This window comes from Schistocerca americana, chromosome 5 (assembly GCF_021461395.2).
Source record: "Schistocerca americana isolate TAMUIC-IGC-003095 chromosome 5, iqSchAmer2.1, whole genome shotgun sequence".
NCBI classification, from domain to species: Eukaryota; Metazoa; Arthropoda; class Insecta; order Orthoptera; family Acrididae; genus Schistocerca; species Schistocerca americana.
Window position 1 is genome coordinate 335,050,540 of NC_060123.1, and position 12,770 is coordinate 335,063,309.

General features: G+C 37.8%; 1 protein-coding gene across 1 annotated transcript in view; it reads left to right on the top strand.

Moving 5' to 3' along the window:
* LOC124615935 (cytochrome P450 6k1-like) overlaps positions 1-5,296 on the top strand; it is a 46,848-nt gene extending 41,552 nt beyond the window's left edge. Inside the window, exon 5 of the mRNA XM_047144124.1 lies at positions 4,677-5,296. Within this exon, the coding sequence (XP_047000080.1) occupies positions 4,677-4,855 (179 nt within the window). The 3' untranslated portion in view covers positions 4,856-5,296. The remainder of the gene's footprint in view (positions 1-4,676) is intronic.
* The last annotated feature ends 7,474 nt before the right edge of the window (positions 5,297-12,770 follow it).

The window sequence follows — 12,770 nt, forward strand, 5'->3', positions numbered from 1 at the left end:
TAATATTTATTGGGAAAAGGAAACTGTAAATTCCTATTCTTCCTGCTGATCAAATCAAACACTTTGTTCCTGAAACCAAAGAAGATACAAGCTTGACAGACGGTCCTCGCCAGTACTACTTCTCAGTCACGTTCTCACTCTACGCAATATGCTGAAGGAATGCTCTACGGTGCAAAATGTTGGGAAGCATGGTTTGGTAGAATACAAACTCCTTACTGCTTGATAAAACATAGTATCAGCAAGGATATCATGGAGCTTCTTTTTCATACACTCCTTATTTGTCCAGGTGTCATACTATAATCTGGTTTCTAGTTCCAAGTTGCCAATTTCTTAAAACTTTTTACGTCTCTCATGAAATCTTCTTTCTTCCCCTTTTTCATTACATGTTAGTGAATAATTCCACCTTTGAAAGGTACGTCTTCATCTTTTTCAAATCTTATGATAAGTTACCTGTCTATGCACAGTGTGTAAACTGGCGCTTTGAAATAGTCTTCGGGCGATGAGCACTGGATATTCACATTCCTCCTGTGGGTCTTGCTTCCCGCCAATCTTGGGATTTTTATTTCTATGTCAAGTTCCTTACAATCTTCTTTTATTGCTTCGGAAACGTTTGGGAATTCGTCATTGCTTCCTCTCTAGTTTTGAAAATGGGCTATCAGTTCAGTGTAGACACATGCGTAGTCTGAGTGGAAATATGTATCAATATACTGCAATTTTTTCACTGTTGGTTGTAGATATGAAGGAAGCGAGACAGATGGAATATGTGAATAAGCTGTTTAGTATTTCAAACATCGTCGTAAATGTTACTATATGTATCCCATTGTGAGACAAGACGGTTAATGCTATCATAGAAAAATGTTTGCAGTTGCCTACTATAACGATACTGCCTTCCCCAAAACTCTAATTAAATGTCTGAAACCATTTTTTATATGCATCTGGATAATTATCGGACAATTTAGTGCGTCCTAAGGCCTTGTATGTGTGTTTTTCTATATATGATTCTGTCCAGTTTGCTAACACTTGATATTCATTGTGAAAGCATATAGAAGGTTCTGGAAAAAGTATATTACCATGATTGTAAGGGGATTGTTGTCATTAACAAAATTATGTACAGGTTCCAAATCAAAAACCTAGTTGAGAAGCTGAAATAACAGATATTTAGTAACAAATATAAAAAGGCCGTGGATATGTTGGCATAAGTGGCTGTCGCCTATATTACCACAATTAGAACTGAATAACGAGTAAACAAAGAATACATCTTTATCTTGAGAAATAGCTTAAAAGTTATTACCAAGCGATGTATTTTCATTTGTTATACATTTTTATGTCCTCCTCTGTAATTAATATCCTTTGTAATTACATTTCTAATTAACCCTCGAATTGTTTACTTCACACAATTTTCTGATTTTTGGAATTTGAGGCCTTATTTATAACTTTCACGTATGTAATCGGATAAAGCACGAGTTCTATACTACCACTGAATGTTATAAACCAAATCCAAACTGTAATTAATTATGTAACTAAAATAATACAAGAGACATTATTGTAATTAAAGTTCAGATAAATTTTCATATTTAATACTAGTGATGATACTATAAAAATTAGATCTATTAATATTGTATTTTTTACCTTATTCAGCTGTAACATCAAATTCTTTACATTTCGTGAATTTTAACTGTAACATTGAAATTGTACGATTTTAATAATGGAGTATTTTGTAATTTATTGTTAAAATTCTGTATAAAACAAAGCAGCGATCCTGCCAGTCAGTCAGTTTTGAAGTTAGGTTTGGAAGTCAAAGAGATCAGTGAAGTAAGTCAGTCAGTGTTTTGTTAACATGACGAGTCTGCAGCTCAGTTGTCAATAAATTTTGTGAAGTTGGAAACTGCTATTTTCATCCATCAAATTAACTGCAGGCCAAGTTAAGTTAATTTAAGTAACGTTCGACAATATAGCGTCGTTACACTACGGAACCATGATTGTGCCCACGCGTGCAGCTCTTCGTCCGAAGCAAATCACCGTTCACAAACGTCTTTCTTCGGGGCTCCAAAACCACAGAAATCGCTTCGAGAGGGATCGGGTTTGTATGCAAGTATGTAAGGGCTTTCCCGTGAAACTTCTGCAGCGCAGTCGAAACGACCTTGCCAACATGTGGGCTAGCAACAGAATGATGCCGTCCGTCATCATCCCTGGACATTTGGACTTGATATCCACGTCTTCACGTGGTCACTGCAAAAACTGAAGTCCAAACGCCCAGTGATATTGATGGAGGGCCTCACTCTGTTGAGTGGTAATCCCCGACCACATGTTACCAAGGTCGAATCGATTACAGCGCTGACGTTTCACTAGGAAGCCTTTACACATCTTCCATACAGTGTCGATACCTGTCCATGTGATTTCCGTATTTTTGGAGCCCTGAAGAAGAACATTCATGGCCGTCGATTTGCTTCAAACGAAGAGAAGCACGTCTGTGTACAGTCATGGTTTCATAGGTAAACGCAAACATTTTTCCCTTCAGCAATGTTCTAGAACTGCCCGCTGAAGTATTTTGTAAGCAGTTTCCTTTGTAGTGTGACAGCATTTCTCCCCCTCCTGTTAATGAACCGAAGTCTGCCACTTACTTCACCTGCGTCTGCGTGGCCACAGGAGTTTCACTCGCATAAACAAAAATATTGGATGTTATTTATTGACTTAACTGTTGGGCCAACTAAAAATTGAAGACGAACTTTCATCTGCAAGTTGTCAGTACTTTCTCAAGGCATCATATCCATACGTATCAAAAAACAACTATTTGAGCCCTAATACACGACCCTGAAGTACCCTAAAACTAATTGTGTTCAATCTCCTAGGAAGTATGAAATCTAATGGTCTGAACATGTTTTGTTATTCTGTTTACTAGGCCACGATGCGGACGTGATTCCGAGGCTTCAAGAAATATTTCTGCATATGCATCATTTAAGGATCTCGTGAATGAACATGATTATTAACAAAGAACTGTTTATAGAATAGGAATAAGTTCTTTCTCATATTCAATATAGAATCTAACGTCGAGATGGCCCTTTGAGAATTATACGGTGCATTTTTTTCCTCATCGTTCGCCAACAGGCGCTTGTGTTCCATCTCTCATGACTTCATTGTGGACACGACGGTAAACTTGAATCTTCTTTGACTCTATTGAAGCGTTAAGGTACTTCAAGTCCAATGGTCTTTTCAGTATACATCGATTTCAGTTATTTTCCCCTGGGCTCACATATTACTATTTATGTAAATTTCGCATCCATATTATGTTGAAATTAAGAACTATGTTGTGATTTTCTTCAGTGAAACAGTTTTGGATGATATAATTTTGTTCTTCAGTTGAGTAGACATTATGGCCATAAGGTCCGTAGTCGCTTTACAGTTCTTATGTTGCAAAGACGGATTTGAAATACCTTTACTAATTTAGTGTTCGGCGTTCATTCTACGGCCTTTCGGTTTATAGCGTCACGAGCAACGAGCATCTTGTCAAAAAAATTTGATGTATTGACTGATTTTACGATGGACCAAAACACATTACCCAAACCGCATTCCGCTTTTCTTCCGCATGATGACAGGCTAAATACTGTGTTTCTTTCCTTTGTGTAATGTTTTTCATTCTCAGATTGTGTAAGTGGACAGGTTTTTTATTCGTTCTTCTCTTCTTGCATGTTACTGCGCGTTTATAATTTATGCATCTTGTTTGTTGCTGCATCATTTCAAACATCCATCTTCTGCTAGCTCACTGTTATTTTTAAAGATTATCTGAGCGTAGCCATATACGCGCGTTTATTGGTCCTAGTCCATGTCGTTATCTTCACCACATTCAGTAACGAAAGGCCGTTTATTTAAAATTTTTGTTGTTGCTAGATACCACTCTCGCACTGATGTTTGGCGTCTCAAGGTTTCATAAGTATTACAATGATTCATTACTTTTTTGTCCTTGTAATTTTTCGAGTTCTTTTCTCTACACATGATTTGTATTTCTTATAGCACTATGGCTTGATGAATTCACTTTTGTTTATCCTGCATGGGAAGTGCAGTTTCGTTAACACTGTGAAGTACGACAATTTTAGTTGCACAAAATATTTCGATTAACTGACGCTATTTCGAAAGGAGAGCTTTTATCGTTATTCGACCACCTCTTTTTTATTTACTCTTTCGGGATTTGCACCTAATTAGAACTCGTACAGCTATTTCTTTATGTCCGATGGAGCGGCATGTGCTGGTTCGTGTTGTAGTGATTCACGTGCTTCCTGTTTAATCTGGTTTGGCGATTAACTGGGTATGACAATCCTTCAATTGCTGGTAAAAGCATAATTTGTGAAGATCGTATGTTAAAATCGATGAACGCCATTATATTTTCACCATAACTGACTCCGATTTATTTGTTTTGAAGTTTTATCAATGTTCCGAAATTGTACACAACGCTTGACTTAGAGATACGTATGTTAGTGTCTCCATGATTGGTGTTGATTGCAGCTGGCTAGATTGCTAGTAGAAATGTTTTTAAACGAACACGAAATGAAATGTGAAATAAATTTGTCGTAGCATCCCACTAGTCGAAGGAGACAGTTGTGTAGCATTACTTTGAGGAAAAGGGGAGCTAATTTTGAGATTCACAAATTACATAAACTGAAGCTACGCTTATTTCATTGCAGGCATGCGTTTCGGATTGGTGCAAGTGAAGCTGGCGATGGTACACCTGCTGTCCAAGTTTAGCTTCCTGCCAGCTGGGGAGAAGCCATCCAAGCTCCGGATGGCCCCGAACAACCTCCTGCTGACGCCGGAGGGCGGGATAGAGCTGCGCGTCGAGCGGCGACAAGTGCCGGCCAGCTGAAGCTCCAGCGGCTGCGGACAACACTCGTAACAGGATGACATTTCCCGCTGAAGCGAACCTGCTGGACAGAACCATTGTACACATTATTTTGTTTATTCATTTCACCACATGGGCACGTCGCCAGTTATTATCTAAACGAGACTGATGTAACGAAAGTGGCTCTGGTGAGATTAAACTACCGAATTTTGATTGTGAGTGTGCTTAAACAGTAATACCCAGAAACGTAATGAATCGACATTTAATGACTTGAGAGGAGGAAAAACTACGTTTTGATACCAGAGTTACTGTAAAAGTCACGTTCGCATTTCGTAAACAAAACCCCTGTTGTTGTGGTATTCATCCTGAGACTGGTTTGATGCAGGTCTCCATGCTACTCTATCCTGTGCAAGCTGCTTCATCTCCCAGTAACTACTGCAGCCTACATCCTTCTGAATCTGCTTAGTGTATTCATCTCTTGGTCTCCCTCTACGATTTTTACCCTCCACGCTGCCCTCCAATACTAAATTGGTGATCCCTTGATGCCTCAGAACATGTCCTACCAACCGATCCCTTCTTCTAGTCAAGTCGTGCCACAAATTCCTCTTCTCCCCAATTCTGTTCAGTACCTCCTCACCAGTTATGTGATCTACCCATCTGATCTTCAGCATTCTTCTGTAGCACCGCATTTCAAAAGCTTCTATTCTCTTCTTGTCTGAACTACTTATCGTTCGTGTTTCACTTCCATACATGGCTACACTCCATGCAAATACTTTCAGAAACGACTTCCTGACACTTAAATCTATATTCGATGTTAACAAATTTCTCTTCTTCAGAAACGCTTTCCTCGCCATTGCCAGTCTACATTTTATATCCTCTCTACTTCGACCATCATCAGTTATTTTGCTCCCCAAATAGCAAAACTCCTTTACTACTTTAAGTGTCTCATTTCCTAATCTAATCCCCTCAGCATCACCCGACTTAATTCGACTACATTCCATTATCCTCGTTTTGCTTTTGTTGATGTTCATCTTATATCCTCCTTTCAAGACACTGTCCATTTCGTTCAACTGCTCTTCCAAATCCTTTGCTGTCTCTGACAGAATTACTATGTCATCGGCGAACCTTAAAATTTTTATTTCTTCTCCATGGATTTTAATACCTACTCCGAATTTTTCTTTTGTTTCCTTTACTGCTTGCTCAGTATACAAATTGAATAACATCGGGGAGAGGCTACACCCATAAAAAATATAAATTACAAAACTCTCATGAATGATTTTTTAAAAGTAAGCGAAACAAATCGTCCTATTGCCCATAGACAGTTGCAAACTTAAGTAAGATCACTTATGACTTAAGAATATTGTAATACGACGATTTGCAGAAGGCTTTCTGTCACTGTACATCTGTCAGATTTAAAATTCCAGCTACATTTAGACCTTGCATCAATCAGAAACAACCTACTTTATTCATTATACTGACTGATTAGAGCCAGAAAGCTAATGGCCGACATCACTATCGACACACATTTTACCAAATACAACATTTAAATATGTAAAATTATTTTACATCACTGAATTTCCGAGAGCATATCTCCAAAAAGACATTTAAGTTACATATGATGGCAAATGGAAGCAAAAAGACACAAAGTCGGGTAACGGTACCGGATAAAATTGTGTATAGCGCATGTAATTGGGTAAAGCGGATTAAAGACGCATTATTATACCTAATTACTACCGTCTGGGTGACAGGAGAGAGAAAAACAAAACGTGACACACACTTAGAAAGCTGTGACCTGTACGTTTGCTATCTGTGTCATAAGCAACACGAGAAATTAAAACTATGGCAGCGATCAGAATTTATCGTCAAGGGTGTCTTTAAAGGTTAGTGATTTCAATGAAAGCAAATTGTTGCAGCGGCCACATGTGCGAAGCTACATCTTTTTCAGTTGATGTGTATCAAAGAAATACAGTAAATGCAATGCAAGTGAAACTCACTTTTTTGCCGTAGTTTTTCTTTTCGTTATTCTGCCAAACATGACATTTTTGCAATTTTATACCTCCCGAGGAGATCACGAATGTAAAATTAGAGAGATTAGAGCGCGCACGGAGGCTTTCAGACAGTCGTTCTTCCCGCGAACCATACGCGACTGGAACAGGAAAGGGAGGTAATGACAGTGGCATGTAAAATGCCCTCCGCCACACACCTTTGGGTGGCTTGCGGAGTATAAATGTAGATGTAGATGTAGACTCAACGAGAAGAGTTAAGATCATTGAAATGACTTTACGAAAAGCTTCTTAAGTTCATTACGACAAGGGGTATCATTTCCTCGTTTCATTCAATACTGACAATATGTATAGATGCCACGTCGGCAGATAAAGACAGTGGTGTAATCACTTTTTAAGGAAAAAGGTGGCAAGTTGCGGATACATTTTGTATGTATTGATGCTGTTGACATTCAAACAGTTTCCATATTACACATATTTGTAAGATAACGGTGAAAGATTTGGGGAGGAGGCGATATAATGTCGCAGACATTCATGTGAACAATGTGCAGTTGACATAGTTGACATACATGACATAATAACATTACCAGGAAACCCATGGGAAACTTTTGTATTTTTATGGTTTCAAATAATGACAGTATTTGGAATAAGTGTAGTCGTTGGGATAAGGGTAGTTGCGTGAATGAAGAGAAAACATCTTTAATAATGAACCGAATAGTGTGAAATAAAAATCATGAATTTATGATACATCCCGGTATGTACATCTCCATGTGACCAAAAACAAGTTTTCCCTTCGGAATGTTTGTTCTTGGTTTTACGACAGGCAGAGATCAGAGTCTGTCAGTAGGGTTGCTTAATCTATAACTTTAACTCAACAAACATTTTCACTACAATAAGAACGTTAGGCCGTAAATCACAATTCAAGACGACGATGATGAATCTGTCATTTCTGGAAGTATATTCGTTTAGAAAAGTCAACCTGTACAACGGATAGAGATAACGGACTATCGTGGTGGTGACAGTTGTTATCTGTGGGAATTCTGTTTACAAATTATCCAGTCAATGAGTACTTTCAAACAAATGAAATGGTATTTGGAATAAGATAACAGGAAAAGAGTGTCTGTTATCATTGATTAAGAAGCCTACTCCGTAATACTGTAGGTATGAAGTTTGGCATCCATGAGGTCTCTTCTGCCTGTGAAAGTTAAAAGTCTCTTTTATGTTAAAATTTTCCACAAACTTGAAGCTTTAACGCAAAATCGGTATGAAGTGTCAAAAGCCGGTTGAAAAACCTTTATAAAGATACGTCATTCATTCCTGTACGATTACTATGTGTTGCGAAAAAGAAATGTTGACTTGAGAAATAACATATATGCTTGTTATTGGTTTTCAGTTTAAGTTCTTAAAATTATTTGTTATTTAACTGTATTTTCAATTGTAATTGTAATGTTGAAGGTATTTTTCATTTAAATATATACCATTTTTTAAAATTCTTACAGTGATTCACTTTCCATCTTAAACTGGGTGAAGTGGTTTAAATACGAAAATATTTAGATGATCTACTTTACCTGAAGTAGTGAGCTAAAGCGCTTCACAATTTTAAAATTTGTATGTTGGTAACGGTGTCCTGCTAAAGTATTATGTCAGTCGCATGTGAAATATCATAAATGTACGATACCAGCCAATTTTTTTCAGATTCTCATTAATCATTCAAGTCTCAGTTCTTAAGAAAACTTCAGATATTGATCCAATTTACTTCAGTTTCCAGTAGTGGTAGGGAAATGATGTGGCTAACAAAGAGAACTTAGATATTCAATTTAGTGACTACAGAACTAAATTTATTACACAGAAACACTCTTTATAAACTCAGTTGATATTAAGGTACGTTGGAAATAATTTGGACTGCTTTCAGAGATTTTATCGAAGGAGAGCTTTATTATGGTACAAAGTTTCAAAGTTGCATTCACATGAACTCGCTCTCGCACACTCCCTGTTAGACTCACCCACTATAAATGTATCACTCTCTCTCCCTCTTGTGTAGTAGTACCATTTAATATAGTTATTACAAAAATTACATGAAACTGAATTATTGTATTAAAAAACAAACATGTTAATAACAACAATAATATAGAAAAACATTTGAAAAATTGTGTATACTTCAGTTTAATTGCCGTACTCAAGTTCTCAAAGTGTTTAGCAAAAAAAGAAAAAAAAAAAAAGAAGGTCGTATCTGAGACCTCTCTGATCTGACTTGTTTTGTATTACCTTTGTAGCAGTAAAATTGTCATGATTGTTATTTGATTCAATAATTATTTGGTAAGTCAACACGTAAGTTACACCTAATGTGCATTTGATCATCGTAGCAACAAGCCGTGAGTAAAAGAAGACAAGGAAATGATTATCTCCTCGTAAGGTACAATTGGAATCCAGAGTTAGTTAGTTCCAGGTTCCTTAGATCACCGCAATGGGAAACCGCTGATTTCACTCTCACTGATTATGAAGTGGAGGCAGAAAGCGACGCAGTCACATGCCAACTGTAGGCAAACACCCCAGATGCCGTATATACAGCTCTCAAACGTCAGGTAAGATGTTTCCACGCAGAGGACAGTTCCAGACCGAGAAGGGTTCCGTATCGAGAAGAATTCCAGCCAGTAGATTCGGATGAACAAGCCTACAGTAAGTACTGTGTCAGAGACCGTTATACTCAACTAGCATCCTATTCTAAAGACTTGCAAAGCCTGCCTGTACATACCTTTGGACTACAGTTGTCGGTTTCCATCGTACGTATGTCTACATGTTCCTATGTCTGTAATCACATTCATTGTGATGAGCACTTGAACCTATTGGTACCATCAGAACAACAGAATACAGCGCTTCCATGATTCGTGGTCTCTAGTACTATACATTCCTCTGTACACCCAAATCATAATAACGCTGTAGGGCGGGGTGGCTTTTTGTTCTATTAATTGAGCAGAGAATCTGGTAAAATCCACCTATGGTTTACATTTACTAAAGTTATAAACTACGGTCTGTGCTCTTTTGCATGTTCATTGCAAACACGTGAAAAAGCAATAAAATCGAATGCTCTGAACTTTCCCCTAACCCTTCGAACAAATCTGTGTTTCAATTGCTTTCCCTACAATATATTTCACTTTTTCTCCAATTTCATTTATCACTTATTAGAAGTAAGCCTATATATTTGTAAGGTGTAGCATGCTACAGGTGTTAACTACTAACCACTTAGTAGGATACCATTGTTTTGTTTTCACTGTATTGTGATCATAATCTTGAATTTATCAACATTTAAAGAGAGTTGTCGTTCGCAACACCAAGTGAAAATCTAGTTCGAATCGCTCTACACTTCTCACCACACTCCAATGTCGATAGTTTCCTATAGGCAAGAAGAGTAAGTAACTATTCGTCGCAGCAATTAAATAAGACATTAAGAACAAACACTGGTAAGATGAATTCACCAAATTCAGAGCCCATAAACAATGTACAAAGCTTGAAGTTTATTTTTCATTCACGGATTTCCCTGCTTTAAAAGACGATGCTGACATAGTGAGTATATTGGGAGTCTTGTTGTCAGCTGTGCCCCATTATGAGGAGTAGATTAAGTCTGTCACGGACGTCATTTCTGCAACGTGCGTGACACGTTTTACAAGGACGAACTCTTTAACCGCTGTAGCCTTTCCGGTGGCCTCGCTCCTCGTTCCCCCTGGCTAGCATTTACGCGTCCATTCGCGACGTTCGTTCGGGAGCGGAAAATTTGGCTTCATTTGCAGCGGTTTTGTCTTAGAAAACAACGCGAGAGCCTCAGAAAGCATACCGGATGACAGTAACAATATTTGTGTAAATTTGTTTCAGTTCTCAAGGACGAACATTTTTCTTCGTGCTTCTGTCGTATGTATTTATAATCCCTAGTTACACCATGAATATCAGTCAACATCTGGCATACTGATCGCAAATACTGAAAAACATGTGACACGAAGAAATATATGAGGGAGGCTGACTTCGTAACGTATTTAGAAAGAAACTTTAACCAAGGTTACGGCTGTCTTGTTCAGTGCGTTGTCATTCTTTCCTGTGAGTCAACTATAAAACTTTCGGTGCATCTCATTTAACGCGTTAAAGGCAGCATAATTCCCATAATTAACGTTTTATTTCAATTAGCGTTCCACTTGCTGAAAATGCTTGTACTGTTCTCAGGCAACAGACACAGCTATGTTAAGTAACTAGCGTATCTTCTTCTATTTTCTTTTCAGTTATGAGCGTTAGCCAAGCTCACAGAGTAATTATAGGGTGAAGGAAAAAAGAACACAACGCTGACGACCGGTGCATCTCAATGCACGCAAAAACTATCAATGAAAGCAAAATAAAACAGTCTTTAAGATTATTTCAAAGTGCTACTGATGTAACATTCATTTCTTCTTCTTTATTTTTATTCCAGGTACTTCAAGCTAAAAAGAATGTTTTATTTGTAACTATACACCACACTTTTTTAAAGTCCTACAGACTGTTGTGTGAGCTGCAATGTAAAGCTGTTTTACTGCACCTTATATAACGGTTTGGCATGCACTGCTCACCAAGAGAAGTTATGAGAAATTCTGTACTGAATTTGCAGGGACAAATTATTGCACAAATTTTGCCGAAACATTACTGAGCAGAAGCAAAAATACATTCATAAGTTTATTAAATTCACATCATTTACAGCAGCATTAAGGTGATGTATAGGAAATTACGATTTTGGAGTTATATTCATTTGTATAATGTGAATTCTCATGTGCGACTTGTATTTAAATTATATACTTGTATGTTTCACACACATTTTCTGAGTATCATCAATGAGACTAGTAATATCTTCTATCATTTTTTGATTATTTACTGTCAGATGTTTGTAATTTTCCTGGCCATGAGGCAGACTCACATGTAGCTTCAGCTTGTAACTAGCACATTAGCATTTACTGAAAGTTTATTCCATAAGTATTAACCATGCAGAATTTTGTGCTATGAGGGTATGATGTGAGCTACAGTTTTGCTGCTTTAACGTTGTTCTGTCATTCTGTTAAACTTGAAGATTCAAGAGAGGCTCAAGCCTGGAATATTCATGTTTCAGTGCATTGCTTTAATTTCCAGTGTTCGTATGCTATCATTTTTCTTCAGGTAGTGGGCTTTGGAAACATTTGTGCGAGTTTTGTACGTAGATGCTATTCTTCATCATCTTCTCCTTTTTTCTTCTACTTACTGCTCCTTGGTTTCGTCTTCTGTACGATCACAGGCGGCTCCTTCAAGGAGGGGGTTTTCTTAACCTCTTTCTAGAACATCTACATACTCATCTGCTTCTGTCCTGTTCTTCTTAGAACTTCAGTGTCCTCTCTCCTCATCTTGTCCGCCTCAGTGGTGACCCTCCATCCGTTCACGTAGTTTTCTCTGGCATATTAATTTGTTTGTCTTTTTCTCGTCCTACTCGCTATCTTCCATACTCTTCTATTTATTCTAGACAAGTCAGTATCCTTCCTTCCTTACTAAAGACTATAACTGTTTGTTGGACTGTGGCCTTTGTCTTTGGAGGGCAAAGGCGAAGCAAGAAACACAGGTTCTTGGCACATGATTTAATCTGCTAGGTAGTTTTATATCTGCCTACACTCAGATGCAGAGTGAAATTTCATTCTGAAGTCCATACCGTTTACATACTCTGTAATTCTTGCCATTTTAAGTAATATATATTCAGACGTTGCCCTCAGCTCCAGTACAACCTTCCTCTTGGTTTACGCTCTAGTTTTTCAGTTCCACATTTTTGGACAAGTACTTTCCCATGCGTTTTTATTTCTCCTCTGTTCTAGTTGTTCGGTGTCAGATCTTACTAGTGCTATCGCTTCAGACGGAAATAACTTCGCAGCTACCGTTGTTATCTTGTAGTGTCTGATACCTGCATC